At 37.8% G+C, this 27928-nt stretch overlaps 1 protein-coding gene and 1 long non-coding RNA gene across 4 annotated transcripts in view; one reads left to right on the top strand and one right to left on the bottom strand.

The window, feature by feature from the left end:
• Nucleotides 1-2176: 2176 nt before the first annotated feature.
• Nucleotides 2177-12976, bottom strand: LOC137162371 (uncharacterized). Its single transcript, XR_010922358.1, has 3 exons — nt 12794-12976; nt 2591-2717; nt 2177-2344 (listed from the first exon to the last, which is right to left on the bottom strand). It is a non-coding gene; the product is annotated as an uncharacterized lncRNA (long non-coding RNA).
• The window catches only part of ETV1 (ETS variant transcription factor 1), a 74235-nt gene continuing 59037 nt past the window's right edge, over nt 12731-27928 (top strand). Inside the window, exons 1-5 of one of the 3 annotated variants that reach the window (XM_067562121.1) lie at nt 12731-12800; nt 13241-13374; nt 14148-14235; nt 16022-16069; nt 25875-25928. In XM_067562121.1, coding sequence (XP_067418222.1) covers nt 13330-13374; nt 14148-14235; nt 16022-16069; nt 25875-25928 — 235 coding nt within the window. In that variant the 5' untranslated portion in view covers nt 12731-12800; nt 13241-13329. Of the gene's footprint in view, nt 12801-13034; nt 13105-13240; nt 13375-14147; nt 14236-16021; nt 16070-24047; nt 24187-25874; nt 25929-27928 lie in introns of those variants that run through there. The other 2 variants (XM_067562120.1, XM_067562122.1) reach the window with 2 other exon arrangements.

Genomic DNA, 27928 nt, shown 5'->3' on the forward strand with positions numbered 1-27928 from the left:
AGAAAGGGCGTGCAGCTAAAGTACTAGGCTGCAATTCAGGAGATCTGGGGTCATTATTCAGACACCAAGCTTAACATTGAGTTCACACAGGTAATTGCAAGAGAGGTCCCTAGCCAAAGAGACCAATGTCTGTTATGATTGCTCTGTAATCCAGGGTATTTAGAGAAGAGCTCACCTTCTGTTCCATTATTGACCGCCGGGGAAACTCTGAATAGATTATACATCACTGATACAAACGGCTCCAAGTTTTGAGAAGGAATCTTTCTGTCTGACTCATACAAAGGTGACTACAAGCAGCTATTCTGAGTCTCTGGTGCCTAGGATTTGTGAGTGAAGAGGAATCAACAATACTTGATTTCCATTTATTTGTGAAATGTATTCCTGTATCTTAAATTTCTCTTTTATGAGTGCAAGAGTTTGCTTTTGCAAGTGATGCCTTGATAGTGATCTCTGCTCTGAGATTGGTTATTATTTGGGAAGCTTAAGGTGCTCTGGAAATTTAGCATGAATCCAGGGCATTTGTAGAAGACAGAGTGCTCAGTTAGGAAGAGAGGATGCATTGATCAGAATATTATAGAGAAAGGGATGAACATGAATTTCCTTTTATGAAGATTACTACAATATTTGGGTAAAGATCCTTGGGGGTAGTGACAATTCAAAAAGAAAGTGCTTGTATTGTTAATTTCCATACAAAAATCTTAGACAGTAACGATGGCACAGGATATATAAACCAATATATATATTGGTATATGTAGCTATTTTCAAAGGCAACTAAGTGATTTAGACGCACAAATCAAAAGGACTTGTGAAAGAATTTTTCAAAGGCACTGAACTTCCACTTGTGTCTTTGACAAATGTGCCCATGGTTTTCTAGCTCACTTAGAGAGATCATAGAATCATAGAATATTAGAGTTGGAAGGGACCTCAGGAGATAAGGTGGTTGAGGTAATATATTTTATTGGACCTCACCTACCTTGTCTCTCTAATATCCTACAAACTAACTCAGTTAAGCACTGTTGAAAATCCCACCTTCTATTCTAAAGTTCCATATCTTCATCTGCTAGTTGTCTAAGAGCTTTTCTACTTAAACAATTGGTTGGCAGCAAGCTGGGGTGTGAATCTACCCTCCACTAGCCTACTGCGCAATACTGTCCGTGAGGACCCTGCTGACATGCATTAACAGTTTGTTAATACACTTTGATCTAGTCCTCTTTGAAATGGGAGTAGATCAAAGTGCATTAACAAATGGTTAATGCGCGTCACCAGCAGACAGTTGGTCCACCGCAAGCTAGCAAAGGATAGACTCACACTCCAGCTTGCCGTGAACTAAATGTTCATGTAGATGGGCTCTTAGACTGCTCTTACTCCTTCCTTCTTTTGTTCTAGTAAGAATATAGAGTATAGGTCAGAAAACCTTTATTGTGGAAATACTTATTCTAGTGCTTCTAGGAGGATTGTATGGGAGAATTTTAACTCTGTTTAATGTTTGAAAAATGTGTTGATATGGGTTACTGTATGAGGAAATGTGTAAAGGATGTGCGCTCCAGGAAAAAAACCCCAACATTTTGTCCTCCCTCTATAACCATTTCTCTCCAGGTGTGTAAGATAAACCAACGTCCATGCCAGAGACACATCCTTTGGTTTCAGGATGAAGGCCTGCCAGAACTCTTGGTATTCTGTCTGGTTTTGCTTCTACAATTATGGCTGTAATATTTACAAGAATAGTATATGTTCTTGCTTGGTGGCTGATATTTTTCTTTTGTGGTTTAGATGGTGTTAAAAGGACATTTCAGTATTTTCTGCTATACAATTTTCGATGGTTTCTCCAAATACTTTGGCTTCAGTGAGTGAAATCATGACCTCATTGAAGTCAATAGCAAAACTCCCACTGATTTCTAGTCTATATAGGTTCTTACACTCACATCACTGTAGCATCTGAGTGCCTTCCAGCAGTGCATTAAGCAATGTGACTCACATCTGTCTCTCTGTTACCCTCTCCTCAAGAGGATAATTGTATATGTGTAGTGGTTTTGATTTTCCTGATAAGGATATGTGTGTGTGTGCATGCATGTATGCACATGCGTATGTTTCCACGTCTTTATGTTAGAGAAGGCAAGGACAAAGATATGTGCCCTGCACTCACAGAAGAAGGTTCCAGATATTTTTTAATTCCTGGGGGAGTTTGTTTCACAGCCTCAGACTGGTCCATAAGAAAGTTCTATCTCCTGCACAAATTAGCTTTCTTCTTACTATAGAGAGTTCCATTATGCCATAGCAGTGGAGTTGTCGATAATGGTCTTTATCCTGAAGCCTCAGTTGACCTTGGATCCAGGCAATTGAGCACCTAGAAGACAATGACAGAGGCCTGGAACTTAAGTCAAAATTTTATGACTCCATTGTAGAGAGTGGGAACTGTCATTGCTACATAGTTTGGAGCCAAAGCTCAGGTTTCAACAGTATGTGAAATCCATGAATGCATTTGCCATAAACCATGTTGCCAAGAAAGCTATTCTTAAATACATGGAAAAAAGTAGTACTTCAAAGAGTCCACATTTTAAAAAAATATTTTAAAGTAAGAATACTTTTGTACCTCTTCTGTGGAAAGAATATCTCAGTGGAGGTTGAGGGGAATATCCCTGGAAGATTCAGGCTTCCCAGCAGAGGAGACAGATGAGGCAAGGCGAAGTAAGCTTCCTTCAGTAGGGCCTCATCCTAATCTAATTGAAGATAATAAAAAGATTCTCAATGACTTCGGTTCAGGCGCCTCCTGAGGAGAGTATCCTTTTAAGATATCAGAAGGGTCATTGGAAGATTTCTACATTTAGAATCCTTGTTGGCTGAAATAATGGTTATGATTTACCCTAGAGAAATCTACAACCCATGACAAGCCGTGTATTTCTATGTTGAACTTCTGTTGCTGCTAAAGTGGAAACCCTGTATTCCAGCTCAGTTTAAATGTCGTTTCCAAATGCAGGTTGGTCCTATTCACAGTGGCCAGACATATCATGTTAGAATCAGATTTCTCAGGAACTCAATTTAAACAGAATTCCTTACTGAGTGGAGTTTTGCTTTAAAAGTTTTGCATTTTATACAGCAAACCTCTAAAATGAAAAAGTAAAATAAATGCAGCAAGATAAACTAAGAGAAGGCATTTGAAACTAAAAATAACTAGAGACGGACCCAAACCAAAATGTGAACACCCCTAAACATTGAGATGATGAAAACCTTTTGAAACGCATTTGATTCTTCTTACCTGCATTCATATCTAAAAAAATAAAATGAAAGGGACCATGACAGGAATGGCATAATGCAAGTACATAATCTAAGTGCCACCAAATATGAATTGCACCTTTATATTGTATTTTTGTTAGAGATGTTTATTTCTTTCCTTGCTTCCTCTTTCCCAACCAAGATGTGATTTTGAAACACAAGCAAATAAATGTCAAATCCTTTCTGCCTATGTTCTGCCATTCCACATCTGAAATTCTGCCAAACTGAAAATTTCCATTCAGACTGACTGGCATTTACTGAACTGATTTTTTTTCTTTAACACTCATTTTCAAAAGTAGTGGACACTTTGTGCAACTCTTGCTATTCTTATGCATGAAAATTTTAAGAGCAGCTGCCTCTATGGATCTTTTTCACTATGGCACATTTTTTCCTATGAATACTATGAAAACCCCACATAAACAACCTTGGAACCACTTGTTAGTCTTGGTTCTCTATGGTGCCAAACATGCATGAAAAGCAGGTACCAGCCAATTTATTTCCATGCCAAGCCGCGAAAGAGAGAAAGGAAAAAACTACAATCAACAGAGTTAATAAGATCAGTGGCAAGTTTGTTAAAATTTTAAACCTCCCCCACCCCCTTTTCTTTTGAAACAAAAAGAAGAGACTGTACAGACTTTGGCTTCATACTCTCTACTTTTACTAATGTATGAGATCACCATTTTCACTTGTTTATGATAAAATGAATAGCTAGAATAATATGCATACACAAAGTGTTGGAGCAGAATTGCTTATGGGAAATTCCTTATGTAAAAGAAGCATTTGATGTTAACTGTAGAGTGCATTCTCTCCAGTCTGAAGTTTGTTACAGGGATTTGAATAGGGGCAATGCGGTGATGTACTGGGTTGGGGAATCCCAATCAATCTTTATGGCTATGGCATATACTTGTGAAAAGCAGCAACATTTTGGAAGAATCTGCATTCTTTTACACGTGGCTGTAATTTTTTTTTTAAACGAAGACAAATAAAGCAAGTCATTTGGAAAGGTGAATCCCCTATTAACCAATTCTGTAGCTGTGCAGACCTAAAATATATCTGTCCCTCCCACCCCAGTTTCCTCCAAATACAGGTGTCTACTAGTTGTTGCCTTTTAACACAGGGATGGGGTAAAGAATACTGACAATTGGAATGCAGGAGATTTTAAAATGTGATTATTCCAATACAAAAATCTAAATATCATTAGGATGGAATTTGGGCCCATTAAAATGGAATTATGTATAAAAAATGTAAAGGAAAGAAAACCTCAATAAAACATTGTCATAGAAAACCACATCTGAAATTGAAAGGTAAGGCTACACTTTCCCAGCTCTTCCTTCTTCCTGGAACACAGGAACATAATGAAAGGCAGTGTTCCAAACAACCTTAACTTGTTCCAGAGGGGTAGCCGTGTTAGTCTGTAAACAGCAAAAACAACGAGAGTTCTGTGGCACTTTAAAGACTAACTAATTTAATATTTGTAGACATAAGCTTTCAAGAGATTTCAGCTCTCTTCTTCAGATGCAATAATACAGAAAATAAGAAACACAGAGGCATCTTAGAGATATCCAGGTGCATTGAGAACAATGGGGGAGGTGGAGTCCAACCTTAACTTGGCTTGCCAAGCCTGCCTGCCTTCTGCCCCTTCCATGGAAAGGCTCGTCCAGACTTACAGCTGAGTCTGGTGATCCAATCACAATAGAGTCAGGGAAGTAGTGGAACATGACTGCAGTCCTCTCAGCACTATAAAATTTGCTAACGACTCTGGGCTGGGTGTACCTTCAGTCGATGTTCGCTATTTTATTTCAATAAAAAAGTTGCAATTTTAAAATCAGTTTTAAAACCCATATCAGCTCACAGGTGCTGGAACCATTTTTATAGTGGGGGTGCTGAGCACCGTTGAACCAAACTGTAAAAGCTGTATATAATGGGAACTACTTCAAGTCAGGGGGTGCAGCAGCACCCCCCAGCACCCTTAGTTCAAGCACCTATGCATCAGCTTGATTTGTCTTAGGCCTTAGGCAACAGCCTCATTTTTCCCTTCTGTAAAATGGGGATAATAATGCTTACATACTTTGCAATGGAATTTTGTGACGCATAATTAATATTTATTAAACAGCTTAAGATCCTTGGATGAAAAAGATCACTCCTTGCTTTTAACATCCTATAGTCATTGTCTTATGGTTCTCACAGTTCTCCTATTACTTCTCTGATTCTTGGTTGGTGGGTCCTCCTCTTTGTCTTCCATTGGGAGTCCCCCAAGGCTCAGTCTTTGGCCTCCTGCTTCTCTTTCCTTACATCCTGTCTATATGTGCTCTTAACTATAAGTAGGGCTTCAAACACCATCTTGATGTAGTTGACTCACAAATCTACTGCTGTTAAAAAAAACTTTCTCCCTCCAACTAAACCGATATTTATGCCTTTCTTTCATATCTCCTCGTAGATGTGCAGTAAGCGATTTAAGCTTAATGTGACCAAGACAGCTGTTAATCCTCTCTGCATCCCCCATTTCTTTGTCACTATGGACAGTCACTCAGGCTCATAATCTTTGTGTCATTTCCAACATAGCCCTTTTTCTAGACCTTTATCCAAGTTTTGCCACTTCTACCTACATAACATATCCTTTTCTGTCTGTCCAGACTGCCAAGCCTCATCTCACAAATCAATCTGTGAAATCTCCTCCTTCCCTCTAAGTTTGACACCATAACCCCACCCTATAAAAAAGTCAATTCCAAATACTGCTGGTAGGATCATCTTCCTGGCTCATCATTCCAACCAGGTCACCTCTCTCTTTGCATCCCTCCACTGGCTCCCCACCTCCACCACATCAGTTGCAAGCTCCTTCATGATTTATGATTCATGATTTAGTTCATCCCAATCTGTTAGATCTTCTAGTTTATCTGATTGTAAACCCCACCATTATACTACCAATGATGGCAGCCTTGATTGCCCATTAGTCTGCTTCTTACTCAATCACCATTGCACTTGCTTTCATGCTGCCTCTTATGTATGGGAACCCACACCCTGTAAATATGCAGAAAGTGGATTCATTGTCCTCTTCGAAAACACCTCCTTAAAGCCCATCTCTGTTGTGATGCCTACAAATTCTTTCTGTCTGGAATTGGTTATACAAGTGGCAAACTGAGATTTCTGTTTTGTTAGTTCATCCTCCCACCACAACTGTCTGTCTGTTTTCTGTTTTGTTGACGTGTTGCATCCAGTCTGACAAACAGACTGTAAGCTCTCTGGAGCACAGACTGTCTTCTTTGCTCCAAGCCTGCACAGTGTCTAGCACAAGAGGACCCTGATCCACCACTGGGGTTCCTAGGCACTACTGGAATACAAATAAGTTATAATATTAAATGCAATGCATTAAGACTACATAATGTGTGGCAGAACTGGGAATACAATTTGTGAGCTCTCACCTCCCCTACAAAAAGACTCAACTGTGCCCTCCCCCACATTAGCAACCCGGACAGCCGTCACCATCTCTGCCATATGCAGACATAGAAAGAACTCTCCATCTAATTATATCCAGCCACCCCTTCCTCTCTGTTCATCTCCACACCGGCCACAAGAGCAACTTCTCCATACATTCTTCCACAGTACATTTTTTTCATCGGCCATGGCATTTACAGCAAACACGTTTAAAACTAATTTAATGGCTAAACTGGTTTTCGGTCCTACCACAGTAACACAAATTTACTATTTGGAAAGGTATTAAGTGATACTGGGTTTTTTTTTAAACAAAATCATAATTACTTGTCCATGTATTGATATTTTACGTCCTCAGGACTTGCCTTGGACTTCTGTGTCCTATTCTGAGCAACAGCATTATATTTTTCTTGGAATAGCAGGACCCTGTGTTCCAGTATGCCATTTAAAGGGTGGTGGGAGAAGGGATGGATGGTTGTGTTTGGGAGGACAAGTGGCTAGGATCATGTGTGGAGGGGTGAGTGATTAGGGGAGGATAAATGGGGGGGGGGGGGGGAAGAATATAAGGATAGTTAGCATGTGATTAGTGTGGGCGATTTATGTTAATAGCTGTATTAAACCTCTGAGTGTGTCTCGTGTGAACAAGGCATGAGATTCTGTATTGCATCTCTGAGGGAAAGCTGTGAATCATCTTTATGCTCTCTGGATTGGATTACAGGCTGCTCAGAGGGTGTCATTTATGCAGCGTGTGTTGGGATGCCTATGAGTAGCAGTGCGGCCCATAATCCCAGTGGCACCTAGTGCTACAGGCACACCCCCTTACCCTGCACCACATTTTCTAAACCAAGCCTTGTGTAGGGGCTGCACAGTGCATCTTGTGGCTGTCTCATGCAGTGCCTATGTCAGAAGACTTGGCTTTTTCTGTCAGAAGAACTCTCTCCCAGGTGGCTATGGGGCTTTTACATCCTCTGTAAAGTGTAGCAGGAGTGACAATCTCACCAAAGAAGTTTCCATCTAAATGCTTGTGCACTTTCCTCTATAAACCTCCTAGTGTTGATTAAACAATATGGGCCAAGCTGTGGCATTTAACCGTTGTTGCAGGCAGTGTTGTTGTAGCGATGCTGGTCCTAGGACATTAGAGAGACAATGTGAGTGAGGTCATATTTTTATTGGACCAACTTCTGTTGGTGAGAGAGACAGGCTTTTGAGCTACACAGAGTGGGTATTGTAACCTCATTTCAGAATCAATATATTTCATATTTTGGCTTTCCATTTTCTGTGAAAATTTTTGACAAACATGATATTTTTGTTTGTTATTGACTAAATTTTCCATAGGAGAAAAACAAACAAACAACCCATTCTAGCCACATGCACACACAGACACAAGCTCAGATACCAGGAGAATGAGGGCCATATAAATAAGTAGGGAGATAGACAGGAAGGAAACTGGGGCTTGCCAGAAGTCCCAAAGATCAGGCTCCTGTCTTTTCTGTGCTATCTGAAGAGTGGCTGTGGTCCAGGGTCTGTAATAATCATACCTAGCTCCCTTATATAGTACTTTCCATTGATAGCTCTCAAAGTGCTTTACATTATTTTACAGGTGGGGAAACTGAGGCACAGAGAAGTGACATGACTTGCCCAAGGTCACCCAGCAGGCCAGTGGCAGACCCAGGAAACCTATGTCTCCTGAGTCCCAGTCCAGTGCTTTTCCCAGTAGACCACACCATTCCAGGGCTGCCACACTTTTCTTCTTTTTATGATTTTAGAGTCATTCTAGGTTTTCAAACATCTTTAATATGAGGACTTTATCTATATAATTTCAAGTGTGTTCAATTTCTGCCTCTCTGTAGTAAAATTTTAGGTTTCGCTGATTGTTTCCTGGACTCTTTCTGAAATATTTTGATTTTTGTTTTTCCTGGTTAGTATGCATTGCTTATATATTACTATATGTCTCCTCTACATCTGAATTTCCTTGAAGACTATGTTGCATGGGGGTTAGTGTGACCAGGTAATCAGTACATAGCAGTCATTTAGTGAGAATCATTTAGTGGGAGTCCCATGTCTGGAGATTGTTTCAGTGGGGTTACTGAGTCATTGATGTATATGTTAAAGATGGTTCGACTATATCCCTGTTTTCTCTTCTTATTTACTTGAAGATCCCTGTTTGCATGTTGTTTATTTTTAAACCTACATTTGATATTTAGTATATGGATATAATTGTCTTACATTTTCTTATCAACACTATTTTGTAGCAATTTAAGGTTCAATCCTGGAGCCATGTTGAATCAGAGGCTTTATAAAAATGTACAAAGCAGGCAAATATCTTCCCCTGTGTTTTTCTTTTTAATCTATATTTATCTATATCTCTATATTACTATTTATTATTTTGTTGTGTTCTGGTAGCATCACAATATGCTAACCACTGTCAACACACAAGAAGACAGCACAGGTAGGTTAAAAATGTGGTCAGCAGTTCATTTCTCAGGGAGAAATCTAATTTGGTTTTCATGGATTATACTACAGTTGGTTAGACATTGTAATACTATTTTATTAAGGCTGCAACAGAATAGTTTTCTGATATTGCTGCTAACACAGATAGCTCTATCATTGTTCGGATTCAGGGTATTTGTGCTTTTGTGTACTGGGTTAATTAGTCCTTCTGCCCATATATCGGGTTTGGATTGGAGGGTTAGGTTAAATAACTTTAGAAGGGCAACTAGATGTACTGTATTCAGTGTTGTTTCAAAATCTTGTTTGATATGTAACTAAGCCATCATTTTCTGTGTTTGTTTCTAAATGATTTCCTTTAGTTCCAGGATTGTAATAAGATTGTCCAGGAGAGTTAGTAATTTTAATCGTGTCCTCAAGTGCAATTTGGATTCTTTTGCCATGTTCTATACAGATTTTATCATTCAGGATTGTTGGGGTTTGTTTCTTCTTTTAATAATGTGTTTAAATTCTTTCCAAATTCGCCAGAAGAAATTGGTGTTTATTGAACTCTTTGCTCTAACTGTATTTTTTTTTTAATGTTAGAGCACTGATTTGTGCTTTCATCGTGTGTTATAATAGGCAAGTAGCACACACTCCCGTGCATCCTTTCACACACATGTGAAGTGAGTAGCTTCATTACATATTGGAAATAATATATAATTTGCAATACTTAATGAAGCTGATTTGAATATGAGGGAGCACATGTTTCCAAAAGAAAATTGAATGTCTTCACTTTAAAGCTAGTAATTAGAGCTAGGTTTAACTTTTTGTAGAAACTTTTACACTTTTTTTAAAACAAAAATGGCTTTTCAACTAATTTGAAATTTTTTTGTGAAAAATTTTCTATTCGGTTAAATTTTTCAGAGTTTTCAACAAAAACCTGGAAACCAAAACATTATTGAAAAATTATCAGTTTGCAAAATCCATAAACCACGTATTTATCAAAAATGGTATTTGAAAATCAAAATCTTTTTGGTTTCATGTAGTTGTCAAAAAAAACTTTAAAAATTACACAATAAACGAAAAAGAAAATAAGGAATTAAAAATTCTTATAAAATAATTAGTATTTTCCCACCAGTTTTAAGTGCAATACAGAATTAAGTGTAATAGATGATTGGTTATTGTTAATGACGTTGCATTTCCATACATAGGTGTTTGTGTATGTAACAAAAGGAAGGTTGGTTTCTTGCCTGCATATACTTGTCTCTTAAGAGATCAGTAAACTCCACTGAACTGCAGTCAGTGAAGAAATGGGTTGGGGGGGGGGGGGGGGCAAAGGTGGCTTTAAGTCAAATTTGCATTTCCTATCTTTTCAATCCTGTGAGGCCCTGCCTGGAGCTGCTCTAATTTATGCTCATCTGAAATTGCCTCCAAGGGGCTCTTCTTCAGACAAAGGACAACACCTGAAGCATTTTAGCCACACCTCCTGCCTGGTCACACCTTCAGCATGATCCCATAATCTAGTGCCTGTTGTTTCGGGGAGGGAGGGAGGATTGTGGAACCATTATACTGCTTTTACACTCTTCAGGGAATCCAAATGACACCCGAGCATTCTCCAGTGACCAGTTCCACAACTACATCGCTGGAGTGGTTTAAATTGGCAGCAGCAAATTGAGCACTTGCACAATGATATCTGTTTATAATATACTAATTAACTATTTACAATAAAGTACTTTCCTATAACACAGGCCTGTTTAAAAGTAACAAAAAACAAACAAACAAAAACTCCAAAGGAGCAAAAGTCTGGAAGGTATATTCTGCTTGTGATAAGATATTTTTCTCTCAGAAGCAAGTAGAAGAGTGACAAGATAAGTGGGAATTTGATGCCTTCCTCCCAATTGACTAAGGAGAGGAAGCGTCAAGTGAGGAGAGAGGGAGTGAGAAAAAGCCAAAAGGAATCCCAAAGAAAAGCCAAAAGAAAGAAAGAGGAAAAGAGTTTTGGAGAAAAGTGAGACACATTTTCTTCATCCCAGAGTAGAGTGTAATAAAGATACAGTAACTTTCAAAACAAAATATACTAAAATGGTAGCAGTACCATACAGATTATTAATAACCGCAGACTATTTGTACAAACCCATTTTCACAGGTTGTATTTACACCAATTAAAGGAAGACCAGAGCATCTCTGACTGCAATAATCTGAGAAAGGAGTCAGGGCAAAAACTGAAGATTTTGGCTCCATTAATTAAATAGAAAAATACCTTTAGCCACTCCGACTGAACCTTAAAAATATTAACCCTGATTCATCCCACCACAGCAGTGCCACAGATACCTGGATCCAGAACCTGGTTCCTGCCATATTCAGAAAACGTTGGCCCTCTACTCTGCAAATTCCATTGTCTCAATAGAGAACAAGTGTTCTCACTCCTATAGCACCAATATAATCAGAATGCCAACACATCTTGGTACCGCAGGTCTGCAAAAACACAGATCTGGCCAGGTTTTGACTCCCACCCTCCAAATTCCATTGCTTAAAGAGAGAACAAGCTTAATCTCCATTACAACCCCTCAGAAATCCCAGCACAACAGCACCACAAAAACCCAGTTCTGGCACTTGGATCCTGCTAAATTTTGGCTACAAATCCCAGAAATAATGTCATCAAAATAAAAAGCAAGTGTTGCTTCTACTAATCAACTGAAAAAACTGGACCTGGACAAATCCTGGTACAGGAAAGATGCAAAAACTCTAATTTGGCACTGGTATCTTGCTGTATCCAGATAATTTTTGGCTGCATACCCTGGTTATAGTATAAATTTAGTACACATGCAGTTTCTCCTAAGACATTAAAATTCTCCAGATCTCTATGTATTGAATCTGATGGCAATGTTTCTGGGTTTGTGGCCAAAATTTGACAGGATTCTGATGCCGGGTCTGATGTTTTTTGTGCTGTTGTTGTACCGGAATGCATTGGTGTTAGTATGTTATAAAATGGATAAACATATTCTGTATTTAGGCAGTAGACTTCAGGGATCTGAGGCCAAATCTTGGCAGGATTTGGCAGGATTCAGATGCTGGTTATTGTTTTTTTGTAGCACTGCTGTGCAGGGATATATTTGCATCCAGGGTGTTTTGTTGTTGCTGGAATAGGAGCAGGAAAACTGGTTCTCTATTGAAGCAGTTTGGGTTTGCATTTGCAGGTTGGGGGGCCAAAAAACACCTGTCTGGAATCAGGTGCTAGTTATGTGTATTTGTGGCACTGTTGCACTGAGATGCTTCAGGGTCGGGATTCTTTTTGGGTGTAAAACAAGCAGCGACACAGTGCACATGTTCTTTGCTAAGGCCGTAGCATTAAGGGGGCTAGGGCCCAAAATCGGCTGGATCGAGCATAATCCGGCAGGATCCAGCTTTTACCTTTTTCCCTGAGGAAGAGAGGCAGCCTGACTGACAGGCAGAAATCTGATCCTGTGAAAGACACAGTGAGCCAATGGGAGGCAGAGATCCATCAGTTTGGACTGGAGGCCCCTGGAGGAGAACCAGAGGAAAAACCACCGAAGTGAGCTCTTGTCAGTGGCGCTTGCTGCTTCCAAGGGGGAAGTGCTGGGAAATAATTAATGTTTTTATTAAATTTGGAGGGAATTTTTTGCAGCCGATCGCCTTGCGTTACCTTTCAGGTGGGTCTTTCCAGCAACTTTTTACGCGATGATTGCAGGGTTGTGGGTTGCAAAAACACCCGAGCCTTTCAAACGAGCTAGGTCCGGCTCGCTCGCTCGCTACTCCCGTTAGGTGCAAAGCGAGTCATGTTGTTCGCCATTACTACTTCTGCACACGTTTGCGAATCAGAGCTGCCAGTGACACAGATCGCTCTAGGGATACAGCCGGAGTGTAAATAAATACCTCGCCCTCTTGTTTGGCTCTCCGCGCCTCTGCAAAGTGCTTTTGCTCCGGGTTTTAACCTGGCACGGGCTGCTAACCCAGGTGAAGGCAGGGGAGGGAGGGTTGTTTTTTATGAATGGGACTCTTTGAGGTTAATTAGCTATGCAAATTCAAGCAGTTCATTCATGATTTTTTTTTTTTTTTTTAAATCTAAAAGCCATCTTGTATTCCCCTCTAGGCTGATTGCAGACCAGATCCTGAGGAAATCGCCAGATCAAATGCCCAGAAAATAAAACACTGAGCTAAGCCTTGCGGAAGAGCTGCAGCATGGATGGATTTTATGACCAGCAAGTGCCTTACATGGTCACCAACGTGAGTGATCAGTTCAAAAGTTGGTGTTTATTAACTTGATTCCGACTTATTTCTCTGGGGGAGTTTGGCGTCCATAGTATCTGCTTTGTTACCGCTCCAGGGGCGACTCTTCATCTGGGAGTCTTGCCTGAAAGATGGGCTTATCTCCTAGTTGTTTGAATAAAGCATAATTTTCTTTCAAGGACAATTTTTGGATCGGTTTTTTTCCCCCCCCAGAAAAGTAAACCCATGCACACGATTAGTGGAAGAAGAGGGCAGCCGCAGCAGCTGCATTCAAAGTTTCTGGCTGCCTTTCCTTGCAACACGGAGAAGAATGAAGTTGAGGCAAACGATAGCACTTCTTGTTTTCAGGATTTTTGCAAGCGATTTTACAAATAACACTTGGAAACAAAGCAGCCTGTTATCATTTCCTTATCTGAATTCTCCTGAGTAGTTTGAGCAAAGGGGATTTTTATGCTGTTGTGTACATCTGTGTATTCCAGATTGCTACATATATATGTATGTATATCTTAGTACTGTGGTGATGCTGCTGGAGCATATTGCATATGTACCTATTCAGATAGATGTATACATGGATAAATAGAACTGTGTTGCAACTAGGCACAAGTATGAAGGATGTTGGGTACTCAGCATAATCCTCTGCTGTATACTGTATGTACAGTAATTTTGTCTGTGGACTGTGTGAGCAATCTATATAGGCTTTGTTGAAATGTGGAAATCTGAGGGTTGTATATATGTGTGTTTTTAAAGTAACTGATCTTTCCTGTTTATAGAATCCACGTGGGAGAAACTGCAACGAGAGACCAACATATGTCAGGAAAAGAAAATTCATTAACAGAGACCTGGCTCATGATTCAGAAGGTGAGGGCTTACTTCCACCCCCACCCCTTGTTTTATTTAATAATGCAGAGAAGAGGTCTATTTTTAAGAAACAACAAACAATCTTTCTTAGACTTTGTCTAGAATGATTCATATAAATAAGAGAAGAAAATTGCATTTAAGTTTGTGACACAAACTGGTAAAGGCAATTAACTGTTAAAGTTGCTTTTCTTTCCTGCCTCGCCCTGAAGTGTTTTAGATATTGCTGCACATATGGCTCATAAATGTCACGCACTGAGGTGAGAATTTTGCAGTATCTGACACAGTGCCAGAAGTTAAGGATACACTGTACCCAGTATCTTCAGTTTCAGGCCTTGGCTACACAAGATGTCTTTCCTTTTAACATTTTCCACTATTGCTACCACTGTGCAACTCCACCAGTGGTAGCAGGAGTGACAGTGCTAGTGTAGACTAGCTGCTGGTGTTCTAAGCACTGTGTTAGAGCTGGAGGGGGAGAGGGGGCAAGGCAAGACAATTAGAACCATGAGCCCTGTTGCTACCACCCATGGAGTTGTGCTGCTGGTTCCAACCATGGGAAATTTAGGCTAAAGTGTACTTTGGACCAGGCCTGGGGGACCTTCCCCATATAAATAACCACATTAAAGTCAGTGGCGATCTTACATAAGTAAGGTGAGCAGGATGTACTCTTACTTTACAAGGGTCCATGTAGCTTCTACAAATACTCGCCAAATGGTGCGTACGCCCATGTAACTCTTCTAACAGTCAGATGAGCAGATACCCCTGAATCTGTGTGCTTAGAATCCCTGCAAAAATGCCCGTTCACAGCACACATCTAAAGCAAAACCACTTCTGTTGTTACTTAGGTGATGTGCGAAAATAAACACAGGGCATCATCCCCTCGTATGGACTGATAGCCTGTAACATTTAAGAACGTATCCTATATCTGCCACTATCATAGAAGAAGGAAGCATCTTTCCAAACATTAATAACCTTAAAAAATAATTAATCTGTTCAGACATCATGCTAAGTTTTAGCTCAGAGCAAATGTTCATACTGAATTAATAAATCTCAGAAAATAGGGACCACAAATGGGGTCAAATTCTGCCCTGACTTACACCCAGAGTGACCTCCATGGATGGCAGTGGGGTTGCACAGGATGTAAGCCAGTGTAAAATTTGGTCCATGGAGATGGTGGTGCCACTTTAACTTCAAAACTATGTATGATGCTAGTATAGTGGAATCAATGTGGAGTACCGCAGAATCGTCACTAAAACATAAAAGAGTAACACCTAAGGGTAACTTCTGTGTCTAATAGAGATGCTGAGTGTCTTTCCTTTTACATTTTCATTGCCAAGTTCTGCTCTTTACTTACGTTGGATATAGGGTTTTTAAAAAATCAAAGGTCTACTTAGGCAAATCCCCATAGAAGTCAATTAGAGTTTTGCCAGAGCAAAGATTGCAGGAGGCCTGTATTGTGTAAGGAGAAATAGATCATTTGAATGAGAGGTTATCATCTTAACTTCTCTTTCAGTTACTGAATAGGAATGTTTTCCTATATAAGCAAACTTAAAAGATTATTTCAGGAGTCAATTAAGTATTACTGTAGTGTGTATACCTCCTATGGAAAAAGAGTAGAATAATCATTAATTGCAACTGGGGTCTATCTGTTATTTTCTGTCTATATGTAGGTTGCCAAAGTAGAATTCACATGCATTGTTCTTCAGGAAACTGTTTTTTCTAGCATCTTTTCATTTTATGGGAAGATTAAAGGTGGGTGTCTATTATCTGTGTCTTTATGTTTTTTCAGAACTCTTTCAAGATCTGAGCCAGTTACAGGAGACATGGCTTGCAGAAGGTAAGGGGAGGGGAGGATGAACTGCTCGTAAAAAGAGGAAAAACAACTCTGGAGGGGGGGGGAGAAAGTCCTGAACTTGCTGTCTTAATGTTCAGCCCAATTAATTGAGCTCTAAAAGAGCCACCTCATGTGTCATGCATACATTAGAGCCTCTGATGAGTTTGTCTTTGGGGACTCTGGGGCTGCTCTACCCAGTGTCATCACAAATTACCAGGAGAAATTGCTTCCAGCTCACAATCACATCTGCTTTTGGCAAGAACTAATGCACCGAGACTTCAAGTTCTAAGCCTCTGTTCAGATTTTAATTGCAATTGATCAGGTTTATATTATTGTACCTCGAGAGACTGCATACAGCCAGAACTGGGCTCGCTGTTTCCTTTAGAGCAGCACCTATAATTATTTGGCGTTCTGGTGGAGTACTTTTCTGATGGCAGAAATTAGTTTCTCTGGGTTCATCAGGACGGGATGCTTCAAGATTTAAGTGCAAGTGTCTTCTTTCCATCTTGTTCACAACACAGAGCATTAGGTGTGTATCAAATACTTAAGTAGGAAGGAGATTTCTTTTTTCATAAGCCTTTTGATATTGTGTATACATTTTTTTTTCATGTCTTACTTTTTATAGGACTGTATATTGGGTACTAATTGGAAATTTGACTTTTTCAATTTTACAGTGGCTAGCATTTTTAAATATTTCAAGTAATCTTTCAAGGCTCAGACTATTGAGGTTGCAGGTTTTAAAAACAATAATGTCGAAATCTGAATTTAGATTAGCTATCGAGATATGGGTAATAAAAAGGAGGAGATATTGCTACAAGAGAACTTCAACAAAAATTAGAGGAGCTTTCTGCTGCTTGAGGTGTATTTGTTCGCTTCAGTAATATTTTATGTTTATTATTTAATACTATTTTATTTCAAGCATGAAGATTCTTATGCATTGTCTGTCTCATATTACATAAGAGTAAAGAATTTTTGTGGTTGAACTTTAAATGGAAAAGTTTTATAGCCAAATTGAACATGATTGTGATTTAAATTGATATGATTTCTGTGAATTTACCCTGATTTATACACTGGGTATTCATGTGTTTTATTTTTAGCATATTATACTGGATTATACACTATTGTTGTTTACTGAATAGATGTTTTGTTTCTCTGGGAGTGGGAAGAATTGCATGCAACTGCTTACCATAGAAAGAAGGAAATATTGTTGTTGGCTACTTGGCTTCAGGCTGATTTTTTTTATAACCATGCATGTAGCTGGTCAAGCTGTTGTTAGCCTGTATGTAAGTTTGTTTGTATTGCTGATATTTTAATTCTCTTAGCATGAATGTTTGCCTTCAGTATGTGTCTTTGTCAAGATATAATCAAAGAGTCTTTTATAAAGTTATGGAAAAGGGTTGGAATTTACATATTAATATATTTTTTAAAATAACTGAAAATAGGGTGTATTGCAACAGGATAATCTTATACTATAATCATCAGATAAAACAGTCACTGTCTACCTTATGGTAGTTTTAGCAAGGATTTGTTATTGAGTCTAATCTCATTCATTTTAACAAACTAGAAGGTTGTCAAAACACTCATTAAAAGGTATGAGTTTTTATGATAAAACAACTTTTAGTTTTATTTTTAGTGGCATGAATCTTCTTTTGTTCCTGGAAATGATTTAAAAAAAATGTATTCTAAATAAAAAAGGATGGTAATGTATGTGCAGAGCAGCTTAGTAAATTAAAAAAAATATGGAAGTCAAAATTGGCTTATGTCATTTCTATAGGTATACAAAGGATTGTAGTTGCAATTTTTACTTTTGAATTACTGTTGTTTCTTAATTTTGTTCAGTGCTTTAAGTTTTTCCTTATGTTTTTAAACTGAGACTACTTTGAAAGATCAAAGCTAGGTGTCTGACTCTTTGTAAATTAGATTGAGGAAACCTTGTAAATATGGTTAATATCGTATGGTAAGTATAAAAAGTTACTCTGTACCTGGAAAGAGATACTCAAACTACTGAGTTTTACATTTATATTTAATTATATATTTCTGAAGAGTATTAAACCTAAATATTATAGACATCCTAATGTTCTGGAAATATTTTAGCAAAACTATAAATTCCAGACCACTGCTATTTTAGTTTTCATTTAAAACAAACAACCTCACTCCCCCGCTCCCCCCCTCCCCAGCTTTTACAGGCAATGCAGAGAAACTGTTAATAGAACTAAAGAAAATCCTGGTTTTGATCTTATTTATTATCTCTGACACCTCTTTAATTATTATATTTTTAAAAATTCTTTGTAAATAAAAGTTTGTCAGCTTGCACTAGTATTTACAATATATTGGTGTTAGGGATGCTATATTTTAGCTCTACTGCAATGACTGCATGGATGACTTTAGCCAAGAAACAGATTTCAAAATTAGCTTGTTTACCCATTGCTAGATTTGTCCATTTATGTCCTCCTGGACCTTCGTAAACTAGAAATCTGCCAATTTGGCAGCATTCGTAGTGTTTACATGTTTCTTTTCATGATGCTCTGTAGCCAGGAAAGTGACCATCACATTTTAAAGCATCTTGACCCTTTTTAAGAAGAGGAATGACAACTGACCAGGTTTTTCCCACCAGTTCAGAACCCCACTGGGGAGTAACCAGGTCAGAAAATCTGCTTATTAAACAAGTTACAATGTATCACACATGAAGAATGCTTACAAAAAATTACGAAGACGCCTTTCGTACTTGGGACGTTTTAGCTTGCATGTTTTTACCGAACAGGGTCATTTGTTGTTTTCTGTGAAGAATCTTGGTAATAAATAACTAAACACAAAGGGATTTATTCTCTTCTCAGTATTTATACCCAACTTTCATTGTAAATAATAGGATTTACACATGTGTCTTAAAGGAAGAACATAATTTAAAGTGCAAAATATAAAAATTATTGTATTAATTAGTTTATCTAATATATTTATTACCACCCTCTTTCCCCAGAAACTGAATGCCACTTGTAGAAAAGTTCTGATGTGTTATACTTGCTTCTGCAATACTTGAATTCTATGAAATAAGTTTAGCTTTTTCGTCCTGTTCTATTAAAGTATCAGGAAGAACTCTCAAATTATTTAATTTACTCCCAAAAAATTTAAACTGAATGTAGTTTCCCAAAATCAGTAGATGGGGGATGGAAAATAAATTTGAACTATTTCCTGATGCCGTAATTTGAAAGTGGAAGGATTTTAATAATTGTCTCCACTATCAAACTTGGAAACGAAGAGTTAACATTGCTTATTGCCAACCAAGACAAATATTATTCAGATAATGTTTTTGTTTTATATTTAAATACCGTGGTAGCTACATTTTGTCATGATAATATTGTAAAATGCCTTTATTGATTCTGTATATTTGGGATTAGATTGCAGTTGGCAGATAGCAATTATTCAGTGACTTGAAATAATTGGTTCAAATATTAATCTAATGTTATCTCATCATGGTTGCTTCTACGTATTCTGAAACAAACAGAGGAGACAAAATAAACTCTCTGCCATGGAAAGCCTACTATGCATTATGGAAGCATATGGGGTTGGGAGAATAATAGACAATAGAAAAGTAGATTATTTATTAAAAATGAGTCTTCTGTTAATTCTGTCACTAATTCCTCACCGTAACTTGATAAAGACAGGTAAAAGACTTCCAAAATAAATATAGGTGACTAAGCTATTCAATAGATTAACTTTTTAAAATAACAGGTCTAGATGATGGAGTTCTTTCTTTGGTAGTAACAATGAGAATTTATCACAAAATTCATTAATATTTAATGTATTTTTTGCTCTGTTGTAGTGCAAGGTAATCACTTTACAATAAAAGATACAGGTAACGGGGTTAGTTCTCCCACCACAGTTTCTAGCTAGCCAGGCACAGGTGATGGCTATCCCAAGTTTTCCAAACTGAAGAAGGTACCAAATACTGATTTATGTAAAACATTTATATTTCTGTTGCCAATTAAGGGTTAAGTTTGGGGTGAACTCTAAGAAATAGTTTCCGTGATCTTTGCTACCATTGTCAAGTTTCTATACACATAATTCGGCGTTACCCAATTGTTTATTCCTAAATGTGTATATGTGAAAGTGATCACTTACTTTGCGTTGTTCAGTAATGCTCGAATTCCCATTTCTAACAGAAGGTAAAACTTCAGGACTCGACCCTCAGTTGGTATGAATCATTGTAGCTCCATTGACTTCAGTGGAGCTATGCCGACTTGTAGATCTGGCTTCTGCTGCCCTATAATGAACCTTTAATACCTGTAATGTATCTTTCTGCTGCCCTGTAGTGAACCCCCTCTTTGGTAAGAACACTAATCTGAATGTGGGGTACACAGCTGTTAAGCACTATGTCTGAATATATATGTGCTTAGTGAACAAACATGGTCAAGCCAAGACCGCTTCACATCTTGATTGAAGTTTGTCTGGTAGGGCATGTTCTAAAAGGGAGTCAAAACATGCTAAAGATGAGACTTGTAGCACAGTGAATCGCTTCCCTTTTTTGGAGTGCTTGGCAGTTAGTGGATTTGACTTCCAAATACTTGAAATGAATGCCTGATTTCAAAGATCTCTGCACAAAAAATGGAGGAAAAATTGGATTTGGCAAAATGGTGCTAACCTTTTATAAAATTGTTGGTCCTGAAAGTGTATGCAGTACTAATCTGGGGGTTTTCTTGTTTGCTGAAAAAAACGGATTAGTAATTTTGTCTCACTGCATAATCATGTATTGACTACGAGGAACATAGCAGATGTAAAACCTGAGTGTGCATTTTAAACCAATTTCTATATTATTTTGTATTAAAATTCAAATAAAAAACAAGGGCCAGATCCAGCAAATGCCTCTTCTTCTTAGTACAGATTATTCATATGAAGAATGGTTTGAAGGATCTGGCGTCTAGTTTTTAAAGTATATGTAAGTTTACACGTCAGAGCGGGTCACTTAAAAAACAAAAAGTTTGTTTGGCAGCATAGCCAGTGTTCACTTGGTTACGATATTTTTCTTTTTGTATTAAAAAAATGGTCATTGTCATGCCTTATGAGTACTTTTATATTAGCAACAGTTGCTCCTTTTTTGGTCTTTTTTATTAAAAAAAAAATGTTTTATGTATTAATGCCTGTACTTTATATAACCTTTTAAATGCTCAAAACAGGTATTGAATGGAACAAAGCGTAGCAACCTCAGTACTTTGTTTTGTGGCCTAAAGTTTTATTTTAGGATCAGCTGAAATAGTACTGCTCAAATTTTTTCCAGTCAATTTCAGATTCTGTTGCCACACTGAGTAAATCTTTGATGTTTTGAAACAAGTTGTGTCTAGGTCAAAAAGTGAGCCGCAAGTTCCGAGAAGGGAGTAATATAAGAAATGTTAGGATATCCAAAATAAAGTGCTTAAGTGAAGCAAGAAGACATGGCAAGCTCTCTGCTTTTCCTGCAATCTTGCATGCATGTAGGGCTACATTTTTGGCAGATCTTTGTGGTTGGGAAAGGAAGGGTTAAACTTTATTGCCTTTTGGTTTGCTTAACTTTTCGTTTATTAACTGTGTTCCTTAGCAGGTCTGTGCTACTTTTGAGACAAAGCAATGAAATCGGTGTGTTTATGCAGAAAGTTCAAGTTTACTTTGCTGTTGAGTTCTGGAAGGGTGTGACATGAAAAGATTGTGGTTGAGGCCACATGGTTCATGCTGGACTGTGTTTTTGTGAATGGAGGCAGAACTCCAGTTCTGACTGCTTGTCTTGAGGAATTGCTTAGGAGATCAGCTGTCTCATTCACTGGCAGAAAGAATGACTCATACATCTTCTTCCTTGTTTGGCTTCAGGTCATTGTAACAGTGGCTAGAGCTGGTTTTAATTAAATATTAACTCCTTTTGTACTGGATATTTGTTGATGGTGATTTTGGTTTGCAGTGAAAGAAAGTCAATTGGCCCCCAGTGTCAGGTTAAATTCCTTTTCCAAATTGCTTTCCATTTGCAAGATATATTCTACGTTTAGCTTTGAAAAGTGATGTATTAATATTGTCTCTGAAAATTAAAAACTGGTATTAAGCATTTGTGTGCTTTGAACAGCTGCTTTTGCCAAGTTGATTTTAATTGAGTAGGTGATGAGACTATAAAATCCAAACTGATACATTCCCTGCAAAACTAGGATTATAGTTAACATTTTTGTGCATTTCCCACACACCTCTGGGACATGGTGCTGTAGTCAGAAAGAAAAAAAACAACTTTTGGTAATAATCTAAGTAAGGTGACTGGCTGATAGTACAGATGTTGCCCATTTCAAGTATGAGAATCTGAGACTTGATGGCAACTTGACTGTTAGTGTGGAATGAACTGATAGAGCTGCTTCTGCTATTACCAATAAAACCTACCTGTTTAATCTCCTTGAAAGCCGCTTTATTGGTCTTTTATCCTCCTTCTTTCCCCTAGATCCCTTAATTAAGTAGCGTGGGGAAATAGTTTCATTCTCTGGGTGGTCATTTCTGACCTGTTTTCTAATAGTCTGCTAAATGGAGAGGGAAAAAGTTTTGCTGACTTTTATACATTGTGTCTTATCCTGAATATGGTAATAGAAGACCACTGTAGTTGTTTTGAGAGCCTTGCTGAATTGCAGTGTCTATGACTAAAAGAAAAGAGGAAACGAATGATATATCCATATATAAATGTGCATGAAGTTGCAACACTCCAAGTCACATTTTCCTTTCAGAGATTCAAGTTAAGCTGAAGTTAACTGTGTACTTGCTGGTTTAACTTGTTAGTAAAACTCGCTTTAATGATCAAAACTCGGTAAAAAAGTCCTCTTCTGTTTGAATAATGTGATGGTGACTCCAATCCATTTGTCTCCTCATAGCTAGCAACTGTTGTTAAAAAGCTCTGTATTGGGTGGTCAGCTGCTTGACATTTCTGTATCATGTCCATGCATGAATTTCAATTCTGTTCAGTTTTTTTAAAAAACTGTTGTAAAAGGGGAACAAATTGACAGTTCTGATTGCCACATATCTTATGGCAAGCGGATCGGTGGCTCTTATTTGCATAGTTTTTGGGGTAGGCTCGCAGATTTATTTCCTACAGCATTTGTTTTATTTTGTGTGGGTTTTTTTAAACATCCGAAGAGAAAATGTATGCAACTGTGGGTCTGACATTTTCTGCATTTTTTTTAATATAAAAAGGAATTGTCAGCTTTGCTATGTTCTCCCCCCTCCCCTTTAGTTGCTTTTAGAGAAGCGCATACCAGCAAAGATACTTAAAACTATTATAGTTTTGACTACATTAGTCATCTTCTATTTTTACTGTTCTTTTATAAAGTGGTGTGTTTGCTTTTTTTAACTAGATTCTTCTTTAACTTTTAGTAGTACGACCCAATCCTTCTCTTATTCACCCCAGTGCAATTGGGAGTAAAACTGTTGAAGTCAGTGGAATTATGTTGGTTTAAAGGGGAGACTTTAAAGAGGATTTTGGCTCTACACTTCTTATCCTCTGGATAGGAAAACAAAGGGCCGGATTCATCACTGTATTACTCCAGTTTTATGCTGGTGTAACTCCACTGAAATCAGTCAAACTGGCATAAAGCAGGGGTGAATCAGACCCCGAGGCTGGAGCTGGTAATGTGCTGGGAAGAATGTAAAATATGGTGGATCCTGTTCTGCAACCACCACAAATCAGTCTTAAATGGAGATATTCATATGCAAAGATTACAATATTGAGCCCATTTATTTTCACAACTAGACTGATATTTAACCCTCTACTAGCTGCATTTTAAAAATGACATAAAACATTATATATATTTCAAGGACAAGATGTTTTGTATATCCTATTAATAAATAATAAAGTTAATGAATACAAATGCAACAAGTTTATATGTGCCCCAAAATAAAAAAAAAAAAAAAAAAAAGGAATGCAAAAGATCTCTAAAGTACAGATTGTTAACTGGGAGAGCTTGACGTCAAGATTGGATTTTCCTGTAGCAGTCAAATATTTGGTATATTGAAGGGAAAAATGTAAGCTCCTAAACATGCACTGATCTGAATGAATCAACGGAAATGTACAGAGCATTCATTTTTGGTTGACTTTACCTCTCTTGGGCTTGGCGTTGCTCTTGAGTTTATCACTGGTAAGAATTCTGCTGTTTCTTTGTAGGGAAGAGAAGTTCGGTGCATTAAAAACCTACTAGGACTATTTGATTTGGTAAAATGTGCATTCTGCAGAACTTTAATTCTTGTTTATTATTTAATTAACATGTCATCAGATATAGTTTTCTTCTTAAAGGGATAGTTTTGGTGTAATATAAATGCTAGAAAAAGCTTCAACATCTGTTTTCCTCAGATTAACATTAATTACCTTTCACATATTTGTCTTAACATTTGAGCTACACCATTGTTTATCATTTTCCCAAAATTATTTTCTTTTTATGGTGTATTTGGTGTAATACATTAGGTAGGATTATAAACATATGCTTTGGAATCATGAGATTACCATTTTACTGCATTATGAGCCTGATCCTGAAATACTTACTCAAGAAAAATTTCCAGTGAAGTCAGAGGAAATTTTTCCTGAATTAAGGAGTGTAGGATCAGATCTGCAGAATATCTTGTACCTCTGCACTACAGGGTCAAGCGTGGCTAAATCTAAAGAGAGATTCTTCTCTCTTGACTCATATGCGTAATTCCTATTAATGTTAATGGGTGTTAGGTAGATATATAAAAGTGAACCATGCCTGTAATATTTCCTAACCTGCAAAGCCTTCTGCAGTGGTTAAACATCATATTTTTCTTTAGTACTTTTAATACTTTGGTATTCAGTGGGTATATAATAAATGGGTGTATAACCATTGCTTGCTTTTTCATGAAGCATGTTGGGTTACCAGGTTATGGAAGATGTTAATTTCAGCTGCAGATTACTGTTGATTTACTTCTCTTTGGATAAGGGTTGTCTAACTACTTCAAACAGTTAATTTCATGTGATTTGGCCATGGAAGTTCTGGAGAGGGCAGTTTGACAAACGAGAACAAAATTTTTAAATTATGGTAAACTGAGTTTTTGCTAACTATGGAGGTATCTAGAACAGATTACACCATGGCTTTCCTATGACCTGGTTTCTGGTAGTTTCCACCTTCTACAATGAAATTAAACAGTGTTTCAACTATATCTCTAAACTGTGCTAAAGCTCTGTATGTTTACAAGGCATTAAGACAATTTGGGGAGACTGTTAATGTCTTGACTATGCAACAGAATGGCACTGTGTTATCACCAGGGGACAGCCATGATGTTTCAGATGCAGTTGGATTTATAGTGTAGGTGTGTGATAAAGTTTCCTAAAAGTAAAGATAATACTGAAGGCAGAAAGACGCTGGTTATGGTTCTCACATTAGGTATGTATTTCGGGCCCATCTAAAAACATGATAAGATTGCAATGAAAATTCTGTGGTCCAGCCAAAGATTCTTTTGACCATTTGAAAAACAGAATAAAATATGTTTTCTACTATTTTGGCTGCAAATGTTACCCATAAATGGGTTCAGTTTTTTGGCCAAGGAGCATGAGAGGGTTAAATGTATAAAGATTTAAACACTGGGATTTATTTTTGTGCAGAATTCCCAAATACCACTTTGAAAATTCATGCTCACGGGTTTTAATAACGGGGAAGGTCTTTCTCATGCCTGATTTCAGTCCAAATAATGGTTGAGCCAACAAAATCCTAGTTTTGATCTTGGCTGTGCTTCAAGATTAGCACAACAATCTTCACTATGCTTTAGTGGCTTCTCTTAATTTTTCCCCCTCCTTTTTTTTTTCCTCTTTCTTCAGCTCAGGTACCTGACAATGACGAGCAGTTTGTGCCAGACTATCAGGCTGAAAGTTGTAAGTATAGTATGATTCGTCGCTTTCTTAAAAAAAAAAAATATATATATATATTTTGTCTCAATTTCTAGTATTCGTGGTGTAGCCTGCAGTCGTGTGTTTGCCTGTCAATGACATCAGCACAAAGAACAGATGAAGCAAGTAGGGTGCTGAACTGCAGCCAGCAAAGGTTGTTTTAGCTGAAGGTGTAACCTTTAGCAGGTGGTCCCATTTTTCCCTTTGTCACTGAAGCAGAGAGATTCTCTCTCGTTGAGCTCAGTAGGATAGCGGCGCTTTCTGTTTCTCTTGAATAGAGGAAGAAGGACGGTAAGCGCTGCAGGGAACCAAGTAGTGTAAAACAAAAGCAACTAGTTCGTCACATGATTCTCTGTGAGTTTTCTAAACAGCTCTCTTATTTTGTATTTGCCAAATTCAGCCAGTCTCTGTCAACATAGTACATTAAGTTATATTAATATATACAACATGGCTTCATGAGCCATGTGTTGCATTCCTATCTCAAGCGAAATTTCCATTGGAGTTAGTAGGAGTTTTACCTGAGTTAGAACAACAGGAATTAGCCCTCTGTTGTGTTAATACCCCTGTTTTTTTGTGAGCCTTTGTGTGTGTGAATAAGCTGGACATTCTGTCTGGTTTGACACGTATCTTATTCATGTCAGAAACTTTTTATTTGTTTTTTGAACATGCACCCCAACTCTCCCCTTGTTGCTGTTGTCAGTGTCCTACTTTTCTACTTTCCTTTTTGAAGTCCCTTCCACTAGTGCTGCTCTGAGGTTTGAGTGGCAGAGGATACATGAAGGGAATGGCATGACAGCCATTGCCTGGTGAGGCCAATACTGTCTGACCTCCTCTCTCTACCCCCACCATGCACATGTCAGTCCCCTGTGGCAAGTCTGGTCTCCATCAGAGGTCACTTCTTTGCACTGTCTGCTTATGGCAGCAGAGTTCATGGCTGCTTTTCCATTGAGCTAAATAACTTCAATTATTGATCCTACCAGAGCACATTGCTGCAATCAGCTAAAGTGAATACCAGTTAAAGCTAGCATTCATGTATCATAAAAATAGTAATAAATTAAGGCAGGAACACAATGTTATAATAGAGATATCTCAAACAAAGTGTATTAGAAGAATTTTTAAAAAAAGGAAAACTATGTTAACGTAGTTTCAAAGTTGCTTAATTTTCCTGCACATCTTGAGATTATTCAAGTTCGATACATTTCCTTATAATCATTTCCATTGAGTGTGCATAACAGATACATATTTTGCAAAACAAGAATTCTTTTCATGGACTGATTCCAGTTGTACGAAATAACAGTGTTATTCCAACACTGAAATTGCTTTTATTTTTTTTTAATAAGTTGCAGCAAATAATTCCTCACACTAACTCGTAAAGATACACAGATGCAAATGGATAATAGTCATTTTAAAATCACTTTTTATATGAAGTTTCCCCCTCTCTTTGTATAGTGAGTTTGTATACTATAAAACCAGTACAAAATTTATCTATAAATTGAAATTTAAGATTTCATCCTACCTAGGCTGTTGTGTCCAAATAAAATGTGCATACGCACAAATCTCTTGTATAAGAGTGCAAAGTTCCGCTAGGGCTTCTATTAACTTACAATTATTGTTCCAAAATAAGTCAGTGATTCTTGGAGAATAATTTGTGAACTGTGAATGAAAAACCCCATCAAAGTTTGTCATTGCTTCTGGTGATAAAAAAATTCTCCTAACATGACTATTTTATTAATGCTGTTGTATTTCAGATTTCCATAGCCACAGCTTACACTGTATTATCAAAGGAGCATTTATTTCCTCATTTCAGTTGTTTTCTTTATCTTAAGTAAAGGTCAGGCGCGCTTCCTGGAGAGTTACTCTAGCAAAGGTTACAGAGTTGCAAACATAGACTTGGATATAATGTACATAGCTATGAGCTCTTCAGAACAGATATGGGGAACAGCATAAGCAAAGTCAGAAGGAAGTTAGAGTTGTGAAACACCACT

Source organism: Emydura macquarii, unplaced genomic scaffold (assembly GCF_026122565.2).
Source record: "Emydura macquarii macquarii isolate MOO-44397 ecotype Brisbane River unplaced genomic scaffold, CSIRO-AGI_Emac_v2 contig_2422, whole genome shotgun sequence".
NCBI classification, from domain to species: Eukaryota; Metazoa; Chordata; order Testudines; family Chelidae; genus Emydura; species Emydura macquarii.